We start from the raw sequence: 24,925 nt of genomic DNA, 5'->3' as shown, positions 1-24,925 counted from the left end.
AGTGTGAAATCACAGTAATATCTGCCAACCGTATATCACTTCGTACCACAAGGATGACTTTACTGGCGAGTAAAGTGCCCCGTTTCATTGAGCTTTCTCGCTATGAATGGCATCTAGTGCCACAGTCCATTCCCAGTCTTGGAATCTGTCCTAAACCTCTTCATATGTGTGTGTGTGTGTGTCTCCCTGATAGCTGCTCTCCTCTTTATGAATGTGTGATGCTCTTTCTGCTATTTCTTCATTTGTGTCTTTTTCTTAACTTGTCTCTTTCTCTCTTCTTACCTCTGTCGTCTGCTGTCACTTTAGGTCTGACGTGGAGTTGTACGCAAACCTTCCACGGAGGTAGTTATGAACACCAACAAACTAATGAGACACACGCACAGAAAAACACACACACAGAAAGAGAGAGAGTCTTCCTGTGTGGCTGTCTCTGCTTCCTAACTTTTCTTATTGTTTCCTCCTTCTTCATTCAGAGTTTTCTCGTGCTGTGTCTGTTCTGCTCTTTGCGATAGTTCTTTCGTTTCCACTAAGATGTAAAGCCTCTTGAAACGTTAAAGTGCTTGTTTGTATGATTGCTTTTAAGTTATCAGTTCTGCAAGGTATTTGATCCTTGATCCATACATTCCCTGCCATTACATATTTAAAAGAAAATCATGCCTGCTCTCCCCCCCCTCTCTTTCTGCCTCCCACCTCATCCTTCCCCGGCGGCCTCAGCTCAACCAAGAGGAAGTCATTAGACGACAGTGAGCTGGAGAGCCCCACAGATGATGTTTTCTACCCGGGACGCTCGCCCGCTGCCAGCTCCTCCCAGTCCAGTGCGTGGCCCAACGACATGGATGCAGGTACCCCACACCCCCCCTTTATCCAGCCTGTCACCTACTAAGCAAGCATCATGAAACATTTTCACACCACCACCAAAGTCCAAACTGATGCTTCCATCTGACTTTGTCTCTTCTCCACACTTCCTACCTCAATCACCTGCCTTCCCTCTGGTGATTAACACATCCCTCAAAAAAAAAAACCACCCGCCTTCCTCTACCTCAGTCTGACCCTTCTACACCGAAGACCTTCAATGTTCAGTAAATGGGTTTTTAAAGCATCAACATCTTAAATTATAGTCTTGGCCTTTTTTTCTTGGTCACCATTTTTGAACACTATTACTATAACCTCAGAAAATTGAATTCATCATGGATAAATGGTGCTAAATGCTAGCCACCAAATAGATCCAGACGTCGGGAATATAAATGCCGAGATGAATCAAGGATGAAACACCAGCTTACAGCAGCCTGTATTAAGGCTTTGTGTCGGAGTTTCCATTGTTTTGGCCATAACCACTATACCTCTGTGATTCAGCTTTATGGACATTACCATCTTTATTCTACCTCCTCAGTAATCCCCCCCCCCCCCCCCCAAACAACCCAATAACTCCAAGAGAAATAAAAACCCTCTCTTGTTCACTTCCTCACTCCCAAATTCACATTTACTCATCCTCAGCCTAAAGCCATAATCCCACATCCAGTTTACCTGTCAATTATCAGTCATCCACTGCCTCCATCGTACACAAATGCATTCACTCTTACCTCTGTCTCATTCTTTTATTCTCTTTCTCCCTATCTCATTGTTAACAATACCCTTCTCCACTTTCAGTGCAGCACCATTTGGCGAGTGTGCAGGAGAGGAAGATAAAACATGAAAACGATGGCGTGCAGTTTCCTTACCATGGTTAGAACAACATTGATTACACTCACTTGACATGTTTGCTATTTATCAGCCTTTATGTAGCTCTGTCATTCCTCTCTGTATGTATGTGTATATATATATATATATATATATATATACAATGAATGTGCATCTGTATATGATATACGTATACTGTGTGTGTGTTTATGTTTATATATTAGTTGTATGATGTCTGTGGTAAGGACAGTGGTCCCACAAAATGGGACTACACTATATTTGTGTCATAATATCCGTATGTTTAGTTGTAATCAGATTGATTTCATTGCTGCTGATCTAAAATGTCATTTCCTGTGACGTACAGTCAGGGATGATCCTGTTCAGGCTCTACTTTCTGCGTGAAACATGAGGCTACACTTAGCTCACCTAAGATCCCTGGCTCTCTCTCCACCCAGCTTTCATTGACAGATGTCACCAGACCAACGCTGACGACACCAACAGGCATATTCACACGCTGTGCCCGTTCTGCACATGCACAGCGATTCACTCGCGTACCTACAGACCCCCCACACACACACATGCACACACAGCTACTCACACTCTTCTAACCCCCCCCGCGTGCAGACGTTCGCACATAGAAGCACCTGCTTATCGTGCTGCCCTCCCCTGCAGGTGTTCAGGTGCCTGCCTTGCCTCCATCCCTCTGTCGTTCCATCCCTCCCTTGCTTCAAATCCCTCATTAAGACGCTTACCGTCTGTGGATCAGAGGTGTAAAACCCTTCCTCCTGCTCCCTAGCTCTCCCTTCAACCCTCCATCCCCGTCCCCCGTCTCCCTGCTGTCTAATTGAAAACGTGTACAGCAGGAGGGACCCTGGGGGGGGGCTGGGAGGTAGAGAAAACATATCAGAGGAGAGAAGGAGGAGAGAGAAGCAGAAAGCAGGCAAGTGGGAGGTGAGAGCGGGAAGAGAGGACGACTTTGGCGGACTGGAATGGTGATAGCTAATGAGAGAGAAGGGTTATCAGGATGTGAACTAGAGGAGCCAAAAGCCCTGGTTAGGTTTTGCCCCAGTCTACTCGCACTCGAGCCTCAGCGGCTGCTCTCCTGCTCCCGCTCCACTTAGCTGTAAATGTAATTAAGAGGCTGCTCATCAGAGCCACAACAGAGGCTGCTGCACGCCTTAGCGCACCAGAGCCTCATCTTTTTTTTTTTTTTTCCTCCGTCTCCCACTCTCTCTCTCTCTCTCTTTTTCCTCGCTGTGTATGCGCACCACCCCCTTACTCTCCAAAGTGCACCACACACAGACGCGTACACCTCCTAATGAGTTTGGCAAATAGAGGTGTGGAATAGCGTGCAAATCTGGACCCTTTACCCAATTAATTTACAAAATCCAAGTGAAAAATTAGGAAGCGAAAAGCTTTTGTAATTATCAGCCGTTTCTCTTTTTTAATTTCGTGTGGGTTTGGATTTTTTTTTTTAAACAGTAGCTAGCGCAAAACATGGTCCACGCCCGAGAGAAACCAAAGCAGGCAGGAGAGATGGAGGAACGGAGCGAGTAGAGAGTGTGTGATTTTGGTACGGTGTGTATCCGATTTTTTCCAAATTATCCCACCTGCCACAGGCAAAGCTCATGTGGGAATTCCCGTCCAGGCGGGGGGTATGTAAACAAGCAAGGACAAACACACACACACACACACACACACACACACACACAAGCGCACATACAAACAAACCAAGGGGCTTCTAACAAAAAAATTAAAAAATCAGACAACACACTCACACACAGGTGTGCCTCGCCGTCTGTCCACAGCACCGTCTACTCCCCCTGACTCCCTCCATTACCAACAACACACACATCCAGCAACACACACACACACTGATGTATGAAGATGTATCCATACATAGGAATCACGCGAAAGCGGTTACTTTCGGAAATACACATGATAGATTTTTGCACACATATCTCACGGCCCACTCACACACACACACACACACACGCACACAGCTGAAGCATGGTCCCAGATGGTGTTTCCGTGTGTGTGTAGCCTTGGGATCCGTGAGGATGCTCGAGACATCTGCTCCACAGGGGCTGGAAGAGGGGTGGGGGAGGTTAGCGGAGGCAAACGAAACAACCAGGATTTCATATTAGTTCCAAATGATTGTGAAATTTTCCTGAGACACCAGAGACTCGGGGTGGTGGTGGGGGCCTTTTCTTGGTGCTTTGAATTAAATGTTACAGGCCCGTAGAGGGATACGGCTGGATGTGCATATGTGGTTTAAATCACCGGGGAGAGGAGAATTCCCTGACTTTCCCTCACTTGTTTAAACCACTATCTCCTGTCTTTTCCAACTCTGTGTGTGTGTGTGTGTGTGTGTGTGTGTGTGTGTGTGTGTGTCTGTCTGCGTCTATGTGTGCTTCAGAGGCGCATCTGGTGGCAGGCCTGTTAGTGCAAAGAGACAGAAGGGTCATCCTGGGAGCGCTTGATTGGTTGCCAGTGAAATACTAAGGCTTGCCAGGAGAGGAAACAGTGCAGTTGTGGCACACACACACAAACACGCACACACAAACCAGATCAGGCCATTGCACCATCTCTGAAGCACCGAAATACTGTCTTTCACATTCACTCTGTGTTAGTCACATTGCTCAAACCTCCGATATATACAGATGTCAAACTCCATCTGATCTTCTCTTTGTCTCCTGCCTCTGATTTCTATACTTCAGAATTATTTTATACTTCCAAAATAAAAGTGCATAACTCCCTCACTGAAACCATGACTATATAATCTGTAAGGTTCTGGTTTCTTACACTTCCTTGCAGCTTTCAGTCTTTTTTCCGCTCTCTCCCCTCCAGTGCCTCTCCTTGTGCAGAATGCTCTTATTTCCAGTTTTCTCCCACCACTGTGACAGTGTCATAGCAATCACTGCTAACTAGTGGTGTCAGAAGTGGGATCGGGGTTGTCTTCATGCTTGGAATCTGACTGACAGTACAATACGCCCCCAGACTCCCGCTACAGTGGGGGGAGAAAAAAAAAAAAAAGAAGAAATATATGTCTGCAAAAGACATAAATGGTTCACACATATTCACTCCCACCTGCTTGAGACTTAACTCTTTCACACAGGGAGGGAAGGTTTTACACGCCCCCACACTCCCATAGACTTTCACACGTCTCCAGCTGGAGAACTGAGGAGGAATCATATTTAATGCCTTGTTTGATGCGGAGGGGGCCACAGAAATAGACTACAAAACAAGTCTAAAAAAGAAAATGACAAAAAAAGTTTAAAAAGAGAACATCACATCACTCACTTGTTAGGAAGATTAGAAGAAAACTTAATGGAAAAGATATATTTTTGTACTGTTTCATCAGTTAAATGTAGCTGTGTTGTGAGGGTCTTTGTTTTTTGTGATTGGACACGTGCTTGTGCTTTCGAGCGCGTTCAGCCGTCGAGTGTGTGAGCGAGTGTGTGTGAGCGAGAGATAATAACCATATTTAACATCTTATGACATTCCAATTTCATACATGTCGTCAGAGCAACGCATTGAAAAACAAGACTGCTGCTGCATTTTTCACAGGTTCTGCTTTGCTCCCTCGCTCCCTTGCATATTTTCATGTCTCCCACGTCCTTCTCGCCTCTCTCTCCCTCTCCCTCTGTCTCCTCTCTCTGTCCGTCTGCTTGTCTTTCGCACTCAGCAGCTGCCGTGTCCATACTGTACAGTGTGTGCTATTTCTGAATGAAGCCTTCTTCTCGTGCAGCCAGCCTGTGAGCTGCACTGAAGCCAGACCACAACTCGCTGACTGTGGCTGTACGGTGGCCATGCTCGTGCACAGAGAAAGCCTGCAGTTGGCACCTGACAGAGAGAGAGAAACAGAGAGACAGAGATGAGACAGAAAAAAACATACAGTGGCACAAAGAGGTTTTTATAGCGACAGATGTGCTTTGGCTCCAAAAACAAAGACCAGATTCAGATTGGCTTTTGATATTTCTCCCATTTTTCTTTTGAAGACATGCAGTTAGGATTTGAAATATGGCTGAGCCCTTATTATACGACTATAATGCTGGGAGTTGGGAGTCCTACAGTATATCTCTGAATGACTTATGACAGCCTAGAGTCCTCTGATTGAGTCATTGAAACTAATAACAGTGAATGGCCAACAGCTAAAAGGACAGGGATTGATGCACTGCCATCAACCAATGAGGAAAATAAACAATCTAATCAGAAAATCATGATTGTTAAAGTCCCCTTCAACAAAAAGTCAAATTGATATATATATATTTTTTTAGTGAAGCCAATAAAAGAAGCAACAATTTGTTGATTAAAACCACCTCTCTCTTTTCCTCCCTCTTCCCCCCCCCCCCCCCCCCCCCCACTTTTTTTGTTGATCCCATTTTTTTGTTGTTGCCAGGACTGTCCTCGCCTGGTTCACTTAAGAAGCCGGGGAAGTTTGATTTCAACGCCCTGACTTCCCAGACGAGGTCCCCCCGCATGGCGTTCACACACCACCCGCTGCCTGTGCTGGCAGGAGTGAGACCAGGTGAGAGCCCTGCCATGAACCCAACAACCCCGATCCCCCCTTTTATAATCTGAGAAAGAGAGAGAAGGAAAGGGAGTGTCAAACGTGATACTAGATTGCCATATTTACACCCCAAACTCCTCTGGAAAACAAAGAAATTGAACAATCGCTTGCCTGAAAATAAAAGTCCTAAACATACTTGCTGAGAAAGCAAGATAAAACTTTAAGATCCTACAGTTGCAACTGCTGAGAAGTACAGAGTTTCACCTGTTCAGTGTTACTGCTATCATCATGGCTTGGCATAAATTTCTCTCTCTCTCTTTCAGCCTCTCTCCATCCATCCATTGTTGTTTTACCATTATCTTTGTGCCTTTGTGTTTTAATATTGTCATTGCATGGTACCATCGCTGCATCCATGCCTTTGTGACGGATTTGCCTCACAACTTACTGCTTCATGCATCCATTGTAATGTTCTTGTTCAGTTCTTGCATTTTAACTGACAAAGCTGTTTATTCTCATGTAATGAACTTGACTGGCTGTGTTAATTTACCAAATGGAGCTATAAGCACACTATATAGTTTAATTTATGTTGTAAGAAGACAAAACACTTGTATGTAGAGTGACATTTAACTATAAAGCAAGGAATGTCTGTCTGTCTGTCTGTCCGTGTGTCCCTCGCATATCTGGAGAACCGTTCATTGGATCTACTTGACACGTTGGTGGGCGTTTTGCTTGGGACCCCGTTGAGTGCCTTGTCGAATTTGGTGCAATTTGGACACATTCAATATTAATACACTTTGAATGAATTGGCGAACAGCGCTCTGAGTAGCAGTCGAGCAGAGCTCCAGGGCTCTGCCGACTTGAGCATTTGGTTTGCAGCGGGGCTCGTTGACTGCAGTTCACTCTTGCTGCTGGATGCTGGATATACAAACGTTACAGCCAAGCTCTCCGCCACTTCCCTGCAGCACGTCCAGTACCGGTGAGCCAAGCGATCGGCCCCCCTCCGAAGGGGCTCGCTTTCCAAACGGCCACGTGCAACAAACAATCACGCCCCCCCCATCTGTCTGTCGACCATTATTTAGTTGACTGCGAAATTGAGGCCTGAAGTTTGGCATCTTCACCGTCGCCATTTTGTTCTTTTGCCGTCGCCATCTTGCAACCAGAAGTAACACGAGAGAGTGGAGCTAAGTACAACCAAATGCTGAATAGGACATCTTTATGCGACCAGAAATGCTACAATTAACTTTCACACACTGTGCCATGGTAGCAACATGTCAATCACAAGGTGGCCATGCCCCCCACGCCCCCTGCTGGCTATTTGAAAGAATGTTAGTTTAGGATATTTCAGCATTGGCATGTTGCTGCCTGGCTGTCAGCAGCAATGCCGGGAGCCAAACATTAAGTCTGTTCTGAACGGGCATTGCACTAGTGAGATCAAAAACCTTGGAAACAGCTACCTCCACTCTTTATTATATACGTAAGAAGAAGACATCAAACAACCAGTCGATCAGTCGGGTTCTTCCCAGTGCCTCTTTTTGCATGTGTGTGGATGGGTCTTTACATTCAGAGGCACCATTGCCGTTTTTCTTTTGTTCTTCAAAAGATGTGTTTGGTCGGTTTCTCCTGAGAGAGTTTAGCAAATACAGATTTGGAAAAGGAGACTGAACCCACAGTACAGCAGCGGATAGAGTTCTTGCAGTGTTTCCAAGGTCTTGTTTCATGAGAGGCTTTAAGGGTAATTTGTCCTCATAAGAGCTCTTCGGTCCTACAGGATAACCGGTTTCTCCATCTCCAGTCAGAGAATTCCCAAAGTCTCCAGGATCTCAAGTTTGCCAAAAAGTCCCTCGAGGCTGGTCTCACTTTTCAAAGGAATGAATATGTCCTCCCCTCTCTATCTCTCCCTCTCATTCCATTTGTCTCTCAGAGGGATGGTTTGGTCCACAGCCAAATCAGACCTACCATGTAAAGGTCATTTGGACTCATTGCCCTCTGTGTTGAAACATATTGAATTTAACTTGCGGAGCTCCCCACAGTATATTTATAAAATATAGTCCCGGCCGGATCTCGCACCGTTAAGCCTTGTCGTTCATCTGCACGGAGCAGTCCTGTGCCCTCTGGAGAATCACAAAACACCAGATTGAATATTGCACTTAAATTGATTTCTAAAATGTTCTCCTCTTGTTTTGTGTGCGCGAGCTGAAGAGGTGTGAGGGACCGGCTCAGGTTTCTTTGTTCCCCAACTAACTTCTCACACTCTCCAAACAGTGCGCGCACACTGTTGGCTGAGGGGTTTTCATGTAACAGAGAGGCTGTAATGAGACAGTGTATGGGTGCATTTGTGCACGCACACACAGATACGCATGTGCGTGTACATTGACACTCTCGTGGAGGACTCTCTGTGCTAAAATGGCTGCCGTCCAAATGGAATGTCCCTCGGAGGCCTTGGTTCTATAAAGAGACTGGAGGATGATGGGAGGGAGGGAAGCGGAGAGCGATGAAAAGAGAAATGGGGGTAGACAGAGGGGGGGGGAGCAGTTAGCAATCAGGGCTTGCCTTGGATGGACCCGAGCTGTTTGCTGCTGTTGTGTAGGTCTAGTGAGTGTGGGTGTTCAGGAGTAAGGGCTGGATGGTTTATGTCCTGTTTTTGGCTCCGGACTGACATGGAGAGCTGCCAGATTGACTGTTGTCTGATTATACTAGTCTGGAGAGTCCGCCATTGTGACCGCGACTACACACACTCACACACACGCACCAGTTTACGTGCAAAGACAGACATAGCAGCGCATTCAGACGGACAGACGGGCAGGCTGCAAAAAATACAAACTAAGATACAGACAGAGAGGCAGAGGATTCCGAACACCAAAACACCGAAAGTTTGAACAAACCGGCACTCAGACACTTTGTGAGTACAGCGTACACAAGAGATGTTAGGTGACAGACATAATCACAGATGCTTGTTCGCCAGGCTCCCCCTCACCTAGCAGCTTGCCTCTTTTGGTTTGGTGTGCCAAATTGCCAAAGCCATAGAATCTCAGCAGACAAGACAGACAGTGGAGCCTAGTGTGTGTGTGTGTGTGTGTGTGTGTGTGTGGGGTAAGCTGGCTGGCTGACTAATGTCTCTGGGAGGCGTTTTGTGGTCGGTTGGGAGCGGAGGGGAGATTCTCTCTCAAGCTTCAAACTACTGGGCAGAACCGCACAGCAAGGATATGCTGCTGATTGATTACACATCACCGACAAGCAATAAAACAAAAGTGGAAAAACCCAGTGTGTGTGGCTCTGTCGTACCCCAGCGGTCTGTGTGTGTGTGTGCACTTGAGAGAGAAATGGAGAGGGAGCAGAAGGCAGAAAATACTGTAACACACTCGAAGCGTGTATGGGACTGTGAAAGTGTGTGTGTGCGTGTGTGTGTGCGTGTGTGTGTGTGTGTGTGTGTTGGTGCCAGGCTTACCAGAGGTACAGAGAAATCTAGTGGGCTGATTTATAAAACGAATAGGACCAGATGTTGCCCAATAGCCAGGGATAATGCCAGTCATTTGTAAGCAGTAACAGCTTCAGTCAGTCAACCACAAGAGAATGTCACAGCTATTTTGGATGTTATGACAATAATAGGCCGAAGCGGCAACCTGGTCTTTGATGCCAGCTGCGTCGGTGCTTAGTTAAAACATATGCATGTCTTGTATTCCGTCATAGGTGTGCATGTTAATCTGATATCATAGTGTGCAGAGTGTTATGTATGCTCAACATCTGTTCTGTGTCTTTAGTAGGAAAAAACAATAGAATGACCTGAGCCTCACTGTGTTTTTTCCTCTTTTGGTCTCTCGTCTCCTTACTCTTCCTCCTCTCCTTTACCATTACTGTTTCCTATCCCCTTTTTCACTCCTCCTCAGGGAGTCCCCGTGCCTCAGCCTCAGCCCTGCACTTCCCATCCTCCTCCATCATCCAGCAGTCCAGCCCGTACTTCACCCACCCCACCATACGCTACCATCACCACCAGGACCCGCTTAAGGAGTTTGTGCAGTTCGTGTGCACCGACGGCTCAGGGCAGCCCAGCGCACAGGTAAGTGCTCTGTGGGTTCAGCAAAGGAGGGCGAGGGAGGGGACAGCGGGATGGTCTGCGGTGCAAAAGTTGACGAGAACACAAGAAAGCATCAGCATCATAACTGTATACAGACTGACCGCTCCATCCTGTTTTTGTAAGATATGCATGTGCAACAAGGTCATGTGACCCTTGACCTAGGAATAGAGACATCTTTATGAAGTGAAGCAACTTCGCCAAGGAAGAGGAAAATGTTTTTTTGAGGGCAAATCCATCAACAGGAGGAGGCAACCAGATGTGCTTGAGCATCTGCAGAAAACTAAGGGAGCCAAACCACATTTGACTCATGATACGTTCAGCGACGTATCATGCGGTACCTACTCCCACAGTTAGGTAGGAGAAGATCTTGTCTGCGGATAGGTTCAAGTTGAAAATACCAGGGAAAAGCCCTTTTTGGGCGGACAGGTCATGTATGGCCTGGGTGATACTGGCAAACTTGACAGAGACTGGTGTGTAGACCGACAGATTAGCACTGTTAGGAGAGTTGGTATCCGTGGAAGGAAACTGCAGCAGACATGTAAGACTCTCGTGGTGCATTCCAATAGCCATTTAACAAGCCCTCATTGACCCGTCGCCATTGTGAGTGATGTCCCTTCACTCTAAAAATGCTCTTCTCTCACGGGGCACCTCTTTCCCAATCTCCACTGCGATCTGTAACAATTTCCTCTGCACAACGCATGGTGGAAGTATAAGTAACCAAATAAAATTTATCTGAAACTAACATACCGTGACATACGTCCAAGTGCCGAGGAGAGTTGAAGAATAGTGATCAGAACATTCCATGTGTCCGGGGGGAAGCAGCAGACGCTTGTGAGTGGCTGAGGAGGAAACTAACTGCGGAAGCTAACTGGAGCACGGGGGGGCGGCTTTTTGAGGTGTTGTGGGCAATTCAGTGAAACATCAGTGCAGGGAGGGGCCCCCTTGATGACCCCAGTGACATGCCGTTTATTGAAATGCCAGCATTATTTCGATGCACGTCCACTAAGATGCAGGGTGCTGGTAGTGCTGTAAACCTCTACTGTAAACTTGGCCTTGACACACCACACATCAGGCCCTTTTCATGTCCTATTATCCTTTGTTCTCAGTACTTCACACACTAAAGACACCGTATGATTTATGAAATTGCACATACACTGCACACACACACAGGCACCCTTTTCTCATGGCTGATTTCCCCTTCTTTTTTTTAACACACTATAACAACTTTCCTTGTGGACAACTCCATTTTTCTTTCCCCTCGTGTGTTGACAAGGTTCATCACTTTTCCACATCTTATTTACCTCACTATTTTCAGCCAGACTGATATTTTTGTCGTTTTTTCTTTGTTTTAATGTGTGAGTTTGCTGATCTCTCTTGTCCCTGTGTGCGAGCAGTCACGTGGGTTTCGGTTTGTCTGAGCGTGCTTAAGAATAATTGTGTGGCATCTGTCTATATATGAGTGTCTTACATTGAGAATGTGTGTGTATGTGTGTGTGTGTGTCTGGCTCCCTGTGCACTGTATATTCTCGGGGTGTGTCATGCTCACCCTGTCTGTATGGTCCGTCTGCAGCCTAATGGAGGTGGCCAGAGCAAAATGCCGGGCTCCTTCCTGCTGCCCCCGCCACCCCCGGTGGCACGCCCTGTGCCCCTCCCCATGCCCGACTCTAAAATCATCAGCACGCCCACTGACGGCGGACTCAGCTCACCCGCATCTCCGTGTAAGTCACCCCCTCCCCACTCCTACTCCCCACCACAAAACCCCCCATTACTGGCCCAGTCTCCCCACGGACTTCAGTCCGAGCCGATTTTAGCCTCCACTAGGTTGTTTAGCTCTTAGCTGGCAGCTAATTTGTCCTCCGTTCCAAGCAATACTACATCGAGCTTGTTAGACTGGAACAAATGTAGCCATCCTAGAAGTCCCAGTATTGATGTGCAGTGCAGCAGCATTGGGCCTTTTCTCTGTATTCTTGTCATGCAGCCAGTGAAATAGCTCAGGTCTGGGACTTCTACGATGACTGCTGTAGTTTTTCATAGTCTAGCTGTCAAACACTCAGCAGCCCCAGGAGCTTCACTCCTATATCATCCATCACCTTATGGACTGTACTGTACTGTACTATACTGTACTGTACTGTACTAACCAGATCCAGTTCTGTCGAGGCAGAAGCCACGCCTTTGCCAAACCAGAGATTCAAGCTCTTCTGCATCTCTCGCTCTGAAGTTCAGTCTTCTTTTCTCTCTTTGCAAACCTCCTCAGCTACTTTCCTCCATCCACCTTCTCTCTCCTTAAAAAAAATCTTTTTTATTCCCTCTTTTTCTCTCTCTCTCTCTCTCTCTCTCTCTCTCTCTCTGGTGTTCGGTTTCCTGCAAGCACCACAAGAGGCAGTGTAGTCTCCCTCCCTTCTTTTTGATGTGTTTTGTAGTTTGGGGGGAGCAGAGCAGAGCAGGGCCCTGTGCACGTTGCCTCTGTAGCCGCAAGCCTTTGATCAACGCAGACTTTGCATGTCTGTCCGTGTCAGCGGCAATACAATCTACCCCCTTCTCTCATTTCTTTTTTTTTGCCTTCCTCTTTTCTTTATTTGATATATTCTCATATCCTCCTTTCTTTGTTTCTTTTTCCCCCCCTTTATTTCTCTCTTTTTTCTTTTTTAAGGGAACAAAATTAGGGCAGTTGGCGTGGACTCCAAAAAAAAACAAGAAAAAAACATCATGCCCCACTTTACCCACCCGATCCCCTCGCCACTTTCACACAAATCTCACAATAATTAAAAATTGAGAACAACAAAAAACATGGAAATCACAGTGTAACAAGAACGACCCAATCTCTCTAAACGTGAATGATAAAATGGAATCAAACCTGTCTAATTAGTGCGATTCTGGGGGAGCGGGAAGAGAGGAGTGTCACCGGGGAGCGGTGAGGCTTTGGTTGGATCCACCCAGACAGGTGCAGTGCGAGAGTCGGGCCACGGGAGAGGCACACCAAGAGGGGGGCACTGGACGGAGCAACCGGGGGCACGTTCTCCTCCTTTTGTTTTGACTTTTTTTCTCCTCTTCCTGTCCTATCAACCTTTCCTCCCCTTCCAACTCTCTCAGATTATCACTTTATTATTTATTTATATGAACATCTATATAAATAAATATCGCCCTCTCCGTCTCTCTTCTCATTCCAGTGACTGTTATCACTGTATTTTTTTTCTAATTTTGTCTCTGATTCTCAAGATAATCGTAATTACACTCATAAAAGCACACACATGCATATGGCACACTCTCACCCTCACTCATGCATCAGTTTTCAGCCCTGTCACTGTCACCCCCACGCATCCCCATCCCCCTCGACCTCAGTTAAGTCATGCACAGCAAAAGTTCCACTCAGCCGCCACGTTGGAGTCCAAGTGATTACAACTGCCCTAAATTTGATCCTGTGGCATCACTGAATGGTGTCACTTTGTAGGCAAGATGCTCCTCTCAACCCATTAAACGTAAATGGAGCATTGGTTACCACTGGTGATGAATACAGTTCCTCCATCGGACACCCTATTACTAAGCCCACAGTGAATCCTCAGTGGTTTTTCTATGATTACGGAGACTTACTACTGAGGCCAGGGGCTGCTGAGGAGCGTCTGTGACTAACAGCGCAGCCGGATTCGGGGAAATGGCTTCTTCATGTTAGTGCTAATCCTAACAGACTGAACATCCCCTTGTTGACAACAGATTAAACGGTTAAGTGAAGGATAATAACAATAAACCAGCCCACAAACTGAAAATAAATCACCCAAGTGACTAATAGGGCATCAGTATCCCTGACCCTCACTGTCGTTTCCCCGTAGATCATTTGACAGTGATTCGTAGTCATAGTCGTAGCAGATTGATTATATTCAAACATATAGATAACGATGATGAGAGCATCAAACTCTACTTTGAGCTCGGTGTGTATGTGAGTGTGTAAAAAGCATGTACACACTTGTCTCTCTCTGTTTATAGCATACTCCACGCCAGGCTCCACAGCTCCCAACCGGTTTGTCGGCATCGGAACACGGGACAACTTTCTGAATATCCCCCAGCAGACTCAGGTACCCCGCCAACCTCCCTCATTTAATTAACATTCTCACACCCTCCTCCTCCTCCTCCTTGTTTTTGTGTCCTTTTCTTCCTTTTTTTTGTTTCTCACTCATCACCCGCTGTTAGCGCGACTCCGCTCCATTGCTGTAGCATTCTCCAGGTTTACAGAGACAAGCATGTGATTCAGAGTGAAGGCCGTGATACAGAGGCAGTACTCAGACAATGGCTCTGCGTTGGCAACATGCTGCACTCAGGGATTCTGCCCATGGTTGATCAACAGTTTGAATATTCGTCGGTTGCCTGCATCGTTAAGCTAAATCAAGCCCTTATTTTGGCAAGCCAATCCTAACTCAAAAGTCCATTTTCCAGAGCTTTCGACCACAATGCACAGTCTTCATCGGTGGATGGAGTTAACTAAGTTTTGAATGGAGATGGATCCGTTTACATGCAAGCTCAGCAGCTGCTAGAGGCGATGTCACGCTTGCAGGCCAAAAGATCCACGAATGATGTCCATGAAAACTGAGCAAACACTGTGTGTTATGGTCGAAAGCCAAAGAGAAAGAAAAGCTTGAGTTGGGATTGTTTTGTCAAACTATTTCCAAGGTCAAGAATAAACCTTGATAGCTTATAGCTTTTTTAATGCGAAAAAATCTTTTGTGAAAATGTTGTGCTTGTTTGAGTTGACATTGTACTCTACTCCACACTGCCATCTATCTATCTATCTATCTATCCATATATATATATATCTCTACATATATACAATAGTCTTAATAATATAACAACTGCAGAGGAATATTATAATGGACATGGGGAATCAAATATGTGTCATAGACAAGATTTTGCCCATCAATTGTTTGCAAACTCGCCCGCCTGCATTGACACAAAGTGTCTCCCATGTATCAAGGCCTTTAGTTTCAGTATTGGTTTACAGTGTCTGTACCACAGTAGTTTTCCCACAGTGAATGCAAGCAGTGCCAGTTAGTTTCAGCTCCAGCGGCGTTGATTTATCTCTGCTCGGCCCCACAGTGTGTATTAGTGCAGCGTGTGAGGCCAGTAGTGAGCTACATTGTGGTTTCGGGCTTTGGCTGCGCTCTGCCACTGGGCTGCAGTGTCTTGGGCCTCCTCCATCACCAACACAACTTTTCTCATTAGGGGCTAACCGCACCTGCCTGCAGCCAACTCGGCTCTCCTGTCCTCCCCACACATGGAAACAATCTGCATTCCTCCTCGGCTGCTCTGCTCGGCTGCTCTGCTCCCCCCCCCCGCTGCCCACGTGCATCAGCAGCCCAGCCTCCCTCCCTCTCTTTCTCTCCTGCTGCTCCCTCTAGTATTTTCGAGATCCCCACCTGCACCACTCTCCCACAGATGTAGACCTGGCACCGAGGGGACGTCTAAACACCATCCAAATGTGCGCGAGCGCGTATGCTCACACGCACACTCCAACTCTGTGCCAAAACTCTTGCCCCTCGTTTTCTCCCCTAAAAAACAACAGGGCTTTTACAACGGCTTACATCTGCTCAGAACACTTATTATACCCTGCTATTGCTCATCAAATGTCCACTTTGAGCATTAAGCCGGGTGTGTGGCACGCACAGCGAGAAGCTGGGCACTGGTATCAACTTGCTCCCAGTTAGCTGAGCCTAGTAGGTCAGTAACAGCACCAGCCAGAGTGAGTAACAGAGGTCTCTGCCTATCCTGCTGCTCTCTGGCATATGGAGAGGTTCAGACGATGGCCCTGCCAGCCGGCCTCGCCGCCTGCTAGCCAACTAGCCAAGACAGAGGGAGAGAGTCTTCCCACTGCTGTCAGGACAAGACGCAGAGAAAAGCTGGTCTGAGGAGCTCTCTGGTGGTGAGACCTCAGACATGCAGGAAGAGAGAGGGAGACGTGTGTGAAAAGAAAAAAAAGTAGGAGGGACTGAGAGAAACGGAGGGAAAAAACAGAGAGAGAGAGGGAGTTAGTCGAAGCTCGCTGCACTCCACAGTCACGTCCCGGCTGTCTGGTTGCCCGCAGCAACCAGACATGATGTCATAGGCAGTTGAACTTGGACTTGAGTTGAGGGGGGGGTAGAGAGAGGGAGTCACTTTCCGCTGCCAAGGATTACACTGGGAGAGCCGGAGTAAGAGAGGGAGAGGAAAAGAGATGGGGGTTAAGGGAAGTCGGAGCCAGGAGGAGGAGGACTTATCTACAAACACCAAAGAATCATGGGTAAGAAGGAGGGAGGCAGAGGTGGCGGAGGATAGACGGGAGGTCGAGGGCGGTGAAAACTCTCCCCGGCTTTGCTAGAATGGGGGACAACAGAGAGTTTGCTGTTAAAGGTGGGGTGATCCACCGCTCTCCCCGGGGCCGAGGCCCTGTGGAATGTCAGCGGCAGCCAGAACAGCTCGGCCTGTGCCAAAGCCTCCACTCTGCCCTCTTATCAAACCGAGAAACTGGATCCCTGGAGTAGCTGCCCTCAATAGCTTTACAGTGTAGCCTGAGACCACTCGGGGCCCACAGCGCAGAGACATATTAGGAGGATCGCCTTACATGTAAACTGGTAGCGCATGACAGCAGTTCTAGTCCCCATGTTCGCTCACTGGAAAGCCATTCAGTCAGACACACTGCTGCGTTAATGCTATTTGTCGCTCCCAAACAACACAAGTGGTTTTAATGAGTTAAACGCCAGCGTTAGCCCTCTTAAAAACAGCAAGCGGTGAAGTTGAGGTAGTAACGTTTTCAACCCTGTATGGCACAGCTGAGCTCAGCAAGCAGTGTAAGTGTGGGAGAAAGGGAGTAGAAGGTGGCCACCTAGTGGAGGAAGGACCATTTATACAAGTGCTTCCCAAATCAGACACCTTGTGACATCGCCTCCTGGTTGTGAGCAGTTTAACCAGTACGTTTTTAGAGGTCTGAAGAGGTAAAATCATCCAGAAAAATATGAAGAAATGAACATTGTTTTGTGTAGAAATGTGATTTACATGCTTTAAAGTTTACTGTGTAAGATGCTGTTCATACCTCACACCTTTTCACACTCTGTTACGTCCCGCTACGTCTCCCTCCTTTATTCATATCAACAACTTCAATGTGAAATCTGCTGATGCTGTTTGAAGCCTAATCTCTTCTTCTCTTTTCTTCTCCACAGTCCTGGTTCCTCTGACGAGGCCTCTCTGAATCAAGAGCTAAAATTGTGTCATGAAAATTGGAAATTTGACAAACAAACACGTCACCGCTGATTAAGAACAGACTGCTGACACTAGAAGGTCTTTCTCTCTAGCCAACACTATTCAAAGTACTACTACAGAACTCAAAAGAAACAAACACACCAACCCAAGAGGACTCCCAATCCAACACAATTTGAACAGGAACGTTCGCCCCCCCCCACACACACCCTTTGTGCAGGAGGCTTCAATGAGATCGAGTGGACAGACTCAGAATGCGAGGAAGAGGAAGAGGAGGAACTGTCTCTCACACACACACACACACACACACACACACACCACCAAACGTCAGAAAGGAAACATAATATGGCAACCTGACAAATGACCAATCATTCATTTGTTGTTTATTTTTTATAATTTTTCATTTCGTTGTATCCACAATGAAACTCCATGCATTGGCTGGGAGATCCAAAAAAACAAACAAACACGTAGTGGTAAACGGTGAAGTTGGACGTGCGCGTTGAAAAAGATTGCCACCCAAATTTGCACGCCTCCATATCTGTGCATTTCACCATCTGACCGCCACCGCCCGCCCCCACCTGGAGCTCAGCGCTCCCCGGGGTCCAGACCGCCAACCGCAGCCACGCGCCCGCGTGTCGCCACGCTCTCGACGCTTCATCCGCTCGGCCCTGAGCCTCTTCTAATTTACGATTGGCCAATCACGGTGACACCATCCGATGGTGTGACATGTATGCACTAAGTGGCTGGTCTTTGTTTACCTGTCAAAAGTATCAGGGCGTCCTGCTGCGGGAGAAGCGATAGCCATGAGGCGAGCGCTAGCGAGTGAACACGCGACAGACGGTCATAACACTAACTCTACAGGTGCTCTTTCGTCCCCTTCACCTATGCACTATTAATTTTTGATAAGGGATGAACAGTATTGCACATCGATGGTCAGATGAGCGATTAGAGAAGCGAGTCGGGGCTGGCCGCCACAGCGGGGATGTGGCTGCGCTAACGGTCAAGTCTAGGCCCTGAAACATGCAGCACGCACATACACACACACACGCACGCTTGCAGACAGCACATACAGACTATCTTCTTATTATTCATTAACTTGGAATTTGATTTACAGTAATGCACACGCAGCATCGGCTTCATATTATTGCCTTTCATTTTGTTTGTAGATGTTTTTCTTGCGAGTTCCCTTTTTTTTTCCTTCATTTTTTGCCAGATTTGGTTTTGGTTTTTGTCTCACTTGGATTGTTTTAGCCTTCTCTTGCATGTCATAACACTTTCTATTTTTCACTAGTTTGCAGTAATACGTTAAGTATCGGATTTCAGCGAATCAGTAACAGCAGTTTCTCAAATCTCTCACGTATGGACACAGCACAGTAACAACAGCTCATCACATGCAGCCCATGTATTGCTTCACCTTGTATCCCTTAAAACCCAGAGTACTACACACACACACAGACGCACGTATATAATGCACGCTAACGCCAACAACCTGACATAGAATATTAAAGGGAAGCCTTTATATTTGGTTCTCCAGACTGCCTTTGTTAATGGTTTTTCATTCACTTAAGATTTGTCTTTTTTAATTTGAGATATATATTTTTTTTCTACGTCAATGTTCACATCGAAATTTGCGATCGGTATCGTTCTCACCATGACACAATCCAACAAAAGCCGACCTCACAAAATAACTGGACTGCCTCGCTGTTGGTTCTATTTTGCAGGGATAGTAAACAGGGCTGAGACGTGGTTCTCAGCCGCTCTAGTAACATTAGCTCTATGTACTAAAACCATATATCAAGACTATAACAATATATGAAAGTGCCTCTGTATTCCCTTCATGCAATTAGTAATAAACGTGACTTCAGGTTCTCTTCCCACAGATAAGCTAAAGCTACGGGGGAATGGTAGCGTTGGTGCTTGTGGAAACCATTGGCCGAGGACAGATCTTTATAGAGGACTGCAAACCTTTTTGTTTTTGTAAAGAGAGAGAGAGAGATCTTATACATATATATTTATGATATATGCTCCTTTTTAACTTTTACTCCATGAGCTGGTTGGCAGTCTAGTTATTTTCTGAACTCTCCCCCCCCCCCCCTCACACACACACACACACAACCCGTTTCAGTAACGTCAGCTTACTGTTACCAGTACGAATCAAACGACACACGCCATCGCCACCTGCAGTGCAGCATCATAACGACTAGATGAACATGTCAAAAAAAATCGACAGTAGGTTTGAAGAAAAAAAAAAAAGTGTTTGTTTTTTGATGGAAAGTATTATTATTGAAAAATATGTGTCGATTGAGCCACGTGCAATGCATTGGGTAGATCATTGTGTTTGTCTGTTAGAGATTTTTAAGAAAGCTAAGAGAAAAGAGAAAAAAAATGTATTTGTTTCAAGTCCGTAAGCTCCGGGACTCTAAACCAGGGGGCCATGAAAAATCCTAGTCTTTGTAAGTTGGGGGTATTTGTTTTTATTTCCTTTGTCTCTTTTTTATGTTTTACGTGTAATCAATTGTTTATAAAAATGTGGGAGGGCTGAAGAAAAAAAATTATTCTACACGACTTTGGGGGGAAAAAATTCTCTTATCAGATAAAATCTGGTGCTTTAACACTATAAAGTACATTCAGAACTATTGTACATGAATGGTAATGAACAAATGTAACAGACCATTTAGGAAACAGCATTATTCCTCTCTCTATTTTTATTCTTCTTCTATTTGTATAGAGTGGGGGGAGAGGTTCCTATTCCTTAAGGTTGTGACACAAAAGGCATTTTGGTTCGACCTTTAGAGAAAAACTGACCCGTGCACTGCCTGAAACTCACCAGCAAAAAAATAACAATCAACCCTCCCAATTTAACTCATTTTTATCTCATACATTAGCATAAATACACGACAAGTTCCTCCCCGTACTGCGGGAGGTGCTTCACATCCAGACCTCTTTTAGTCCCACGATCACGTTTCTGAATCTAGAGCTTGAGTCCAGCTGGTTGTGTGGAGACCCACATGCCATGGAAAGAGTAATAGGTTAGACGTTTTGTATCCTGCACGGATAGCAGAAGAAGAAATGGGGTTAATGAAAATCGTAAAAAAGTAGCTTCAAAATCTGTAAAAATGAGAGAATCCATTTGTGAAACAGGCAGCAAGGTGAGCCTCTCCCCTGTCCCACCCCCTCCTCTGTAAATTACTCTTATAGTGCTTGTGCTGTAGTGTATAGTTTCCCAGCAGTTAAAGGTTGTCCCTTAAAAGTGCCTTTTGTTCACAGACTCCATTTTGTAATCCAGATCGCCCCCCCCCCCCCCTTTTTCTTTTTCTCTATTTCGAAACGGCTCGAGGTAACCGGTTGCCCCTGAGTGCCGCGAGGAGGCTGAAGGTCAGCGCTCAGGGACGACTCCCGCCTTCGAAATGAATCCCCTCCATTGTACCGCCCTTATATCCTCTCTTCCTTTTCAAAGCCGTATGTATATATATATACACATATGTATGTGTATATATCTAGTACAAAAGGAAACTGGTGTGAATTAGTTCTTTACTTTTTATCGATAAATGACAAAAAAAAAAAACTTTTTGAAAAGGCAAAAAAACTTGTTCTCGTTCAGCTCTTGCTTTTTTCTTCCCCTCTGTCTCCGCTGTCTGTTTTCTCTTAGACACTGGAGTAGTCTGTAACTGTGTTCGTCACTCTCTCTCTCTCCCTCTCTCTCTCCCTCTCTTCTCTCCCTCTCTCTCCCGCCCTCTCTGCTGTTGTGGGAGGGCAGGGGAAAAAAAAAAAATGATTGCCGAAAAAACTTTTGTCTGAGCAGAATGCAGTTAGCTCACATGTTATTCTTGTCTGTATGCTTCACATTGTATTACCATACCCATCTTCTTCAGCTTCTCCATTCAACAGCTAATGTAAGTGAACAAATTACGCTGACGGGCTTTTGGGGGTGTCCTTGGGTGGGTTAGGAAAAAAGGACGACCGGGGTTCGGGTTGAGGAGGTTTAGACGGACAGGGTCGAGAGGGCTGGACGAACTGCTTCAGGATGTTGGAATGGGGCTGCTTTGACTAGGATAAGAGTTTGCTCTTCTGTTTTAGCTATTTATTTTTTTTGGCTTTGTTTTATTCCCCCTCCTTTTTTTTTTTATTTCCTTTTAATTTGGATTTCTTTTAATATTTGCTATCAGGGTATGCTGTCGTTCAGGCTCTCTTCGAGGATGCCTTTGGACTGTAAATGAAAGCTACAAGCACCTTATAACTGGACTTGTCCTGCACGAGGCTGGAAGAGGGGGAGGGGGGCATTTCCAGGACATATCCTTATCCATTCAAACCAATCTTATAAAGTGAAGTATTAATGTTCGCGGCACAGCAGTATTATCCACTTAGAACGCACCAACCAGATCGATAAAAAGGCCAGCCTGAACCTGATGACTCAGATATTTGAGGATTCAGGGAAGTCCCTCCATTAGTCTCCTCTGACCACCTCATGCTGGACTGCTCCGTGTCTTTGTTCTGTTGTTCATTTTGTTCCTTTATCTTCTTAAGCGTGTATGGTTATCGGTGTAATGGGCAGCACCCATAGGCCCCCTGACCCCCAGCTCTGCTACGCCTCTGTCTAATGCCCTCAGTGCAGCACCACTTCTTTGTGAGAACACCCCCAGAGCTCTAGGTGAAATGCATGTGTTAATTACAGTTTCTTTTCCATAAGAAGAAAAACACAGTTTGAGAAGAGCAGCGCCTGATTGAATAAAAAAGGATGTTCTTGACTGTACCATCTTGCTGTGTGCCATGTCTTTATTTTCACCGACCAAATAAGGAAATGTCTCTTTAGCTGCACAATGTAACAATGAGCAGATGCCAGGAGACTTCCTGTAACAAGTGCAGCCTTATTATAAACTGTTACATTATTATGTGGGATTGTTGACTGATAAGCAAATGTTCACTAAAGCACACTAAACTGAGATGGTGAACATTATACTTCACTGTGATATTATTGTCATTGTGAGCATGCTGACGTTAGCATTTAGCTAAGCTATCTAAGCTGTACGCTCTGTTACATCCTTCATATAGGGATTGTAAAGCCTTAACAGCAAACTTATTCAAGCTTACCTCGATGGAAGAAATTGTGAGAGTTCAAAGCACGATTGAGTGCAATTCATGAAACACTTTGGAACGTGACAGAAACAAAATTAGCTCCAAATAAACATTTGAACACCAAATACGCATTTAAATACAAATTAAATAATACAACAATTTTTTTTAAAGCAATGTAATTACAGTATATATTCAATTCAAGTGCTCTTAAGGTTTGGGAGTATACTGTGAATAAAGAAGTCTTCCCACAGTTTAGTATTGCACACAATTCCATACCAGTGGGGAACTTAAAATAGACTTAAATAGGGGTCAAACTCCAAAAACGCTTGATCCTACATTTACCATAAAGGTGCAACATACGGGATTCAGCCTCGTTCACATGAACAAAGGAAGGAAAATAACCCTGGATTTGGCCAGTATGTTTTTTTTACAACTTTTGGGGCCTAATGGATAAAATAAGCACAGTTAAGTGTTCACCTCACGCCGAGTTACAGTCGTCTCTATGCCAACGTAAGTCTATGGGAAAACTTATTGTTGGGCCCCGTGACATCACGCGATGGACCCGGAGGTTTGGCCACTATGTAGAGTTAGCTTCAAAGCCCAGCACCCTGCCTGGGGGCTTGTGTTAGAACTGTTAGCTGAGAGCCGCTGGCTCAGCCGTCGCCATGTTGAGAGACGTAATCTTGGATATTGCACCTTTAATTTAAACAAAGCATATCCGTCCCTCGGTAAGTGCCCGGTGTCTTTTAAACTCCCCGTTTTCTCCCCAGTTTGTCGCTCAGGTTGTAAAAACGACAGAAACAGGATATAGAACTGTTTTCACCGTCGGATGAGGACATAGCTGCAACAATATACACTCAAAGTGCTTTTACCCAGCCCTTATAGTGTATAGTTTTAGGGGTTCTTTGCAAAAAGCTAATTTTAGATTTTTATGGTTACGTCACTAAAACATATATTTTAAGGCTTTAGAGTTTCTCAAAGGCACAATAAAGGTATATAACTAGAATTTGCATTACTAAAAGCAAAGCACTACATTATAAATTCAGCTTAGGTAACATTCAAACATCTTTGGCCTGAACATAAAGCGATGTGCTCAGTCAAGTGTACCATGTAACAGTGTTTCAGTGCAGTTCAGAACAGCCTTTTCTAGTACTGGCGAATGTAGATCCTTGTTTTTAAGTAACTAAAGAGCTTCAGGTCTATTGGTCCTCGTCGGCCTGGTCCGTCTGATGGGCTTTTTCACCTCGCTGCTCAGTCATCTTGGAACAGAAAGAGAATAAAAAATACAAAGCTCATTTATTTCTTGTGTTTTATACGCGACATAGAAAGTGAGTATGTACTTAAAGATACAATACCTGCGGTGCAGGGTCAGTTTCCTGCACTGGTCGGTTATTCTCTTTACCACCACACAGACCGTCTTCTTGTCCTTCTGAAGGAGGAGACTGAGGGCCATTTTGAACTACATCCTGGATGTTGGGAGATTTCACAGTGAGACTCACACCAACATAAGATTGTAGACAGATTGTGGAGGGAGACACTCACCGCTGCATCATGTTCAGTCATTGGTGAGGGACTTGTCTCTTGGACCGGAAGGCTGGAGGAAAATGGTATTGCAGCATACCCAGGGGGCGGTGGACGACTACTACGAGGCTGTTTCCCACAGAGTTTAGGAGGTGTTGGTGGTTGTGGTGGTGGTGAAGGAGCGGTGGCCTAAATGTGTGAGGAGACCGATATTAGAGACAGCCAAAGTCACACTTTGTATCCAATCTAGGCCTTGTTTCACAGCACACAAAGATCCAGTCCTCTGACCACTTTACCCTCGACAGCTGTTTTGTTTTTAGGCTAAACAGACAAATATATGTGACTGTAGTCAGGAGATACCTGCTATTCTCAGCTCACCAACTCCTCCTCTGTGCAGTGTGTGCTACGGGGTCAGAGCCAGGATGCCAAACAAACATGACTGGATTGTATTTGTATTCATAACATTTATAAATTCAGTTTAGTTTGAGCAGCTCGTTATTTTATAGCCCTAACAGTACAATTTGAAAATATTATATATTATAAAGTAATATATATATTATAGTGTAATATATATATATATATATATATATATATATATATATATATATATTATAATGTTGTCTCTTCCTCTTACCATTTTCAGTCCTTAAATCTCTCTTATTGAAAAAAATGACAACAGCCCTTGACCGGAGTGGAGCAGGACGGGACACAAAGAAAACAGTGCGTTTCTCTCCACCAAGTTTATCAACATCGACACTTCGTCTCATCCACATCACCGGATGCGGAATAGACTGCATGGCATCTTGCCGTCAACAACACATCACGTGTATCCCAGCATCATCAGTACATCCGGC

At 45.5% G+C, this 24,925-nt stretch overlaps 1 protein-coding gene across 8 annotated transcripts in view; it reads left to right on the top strand.

Moving 5' to 3' along the window:
* Nucleotides 1–22,227, top strand: part of LOC142948265 (nuclear factor 1 X-type-like) — a 111,251-nt gene extending 89,024 nt beyond the window's left edge. The window contains exons 7-14 of one of the 8 annotated variants that reach the window (XM_076090163.1): nt 307–342; nt 715–842; nt 1,648–1,722; nt 6,080–6,208; nt 10,075–10,244; nt 11,833–11,980; nt 14,241–14,329; nt 17,441–22,227. In XM_076090163.1, coding sequence (XP_075946278.1) covers nt 307–342; nt 715–842; nt 1,648–1,722; nt 6,080–6,208; nt 10,075–10,244; nt 11,833–11,980; nt 14,241–14,329; nt 17,441–17,455 — 790 coding nt within the window. In that variant the 3' untranslated portion in view covers nt 17,456–22,227. The other 7 variants (XM_076090166.1, XM_076090162.1, XM_076090165.1 and 4 more) reach the window with 7 other exon arrangements.
* The last annotated feature ends 2,698 nt before the right edge of the window (nt 22,228–24,925 follow it).

This window comes from Anarhichas minor, unplaced genomic scaffold (genome assembly GCF_050575085.1).
Source record: "Anarhichas minor isolate MPS153535 unplaced genomic scaffold, ASM5057508v1 ptg000012l, whole genome shotgun sequence".
NCBI lineage: Eukaryota > Metazoa > Chordata > Actinopteri > Perciformes > Anarhichadidae > Anarhichas > Anarhichas minor.
The sequence above is the reverse complement of the archived record's forward strand: the minus strand, read 5'-3'. Positions and strand labels throughout refer to the sequence as shown.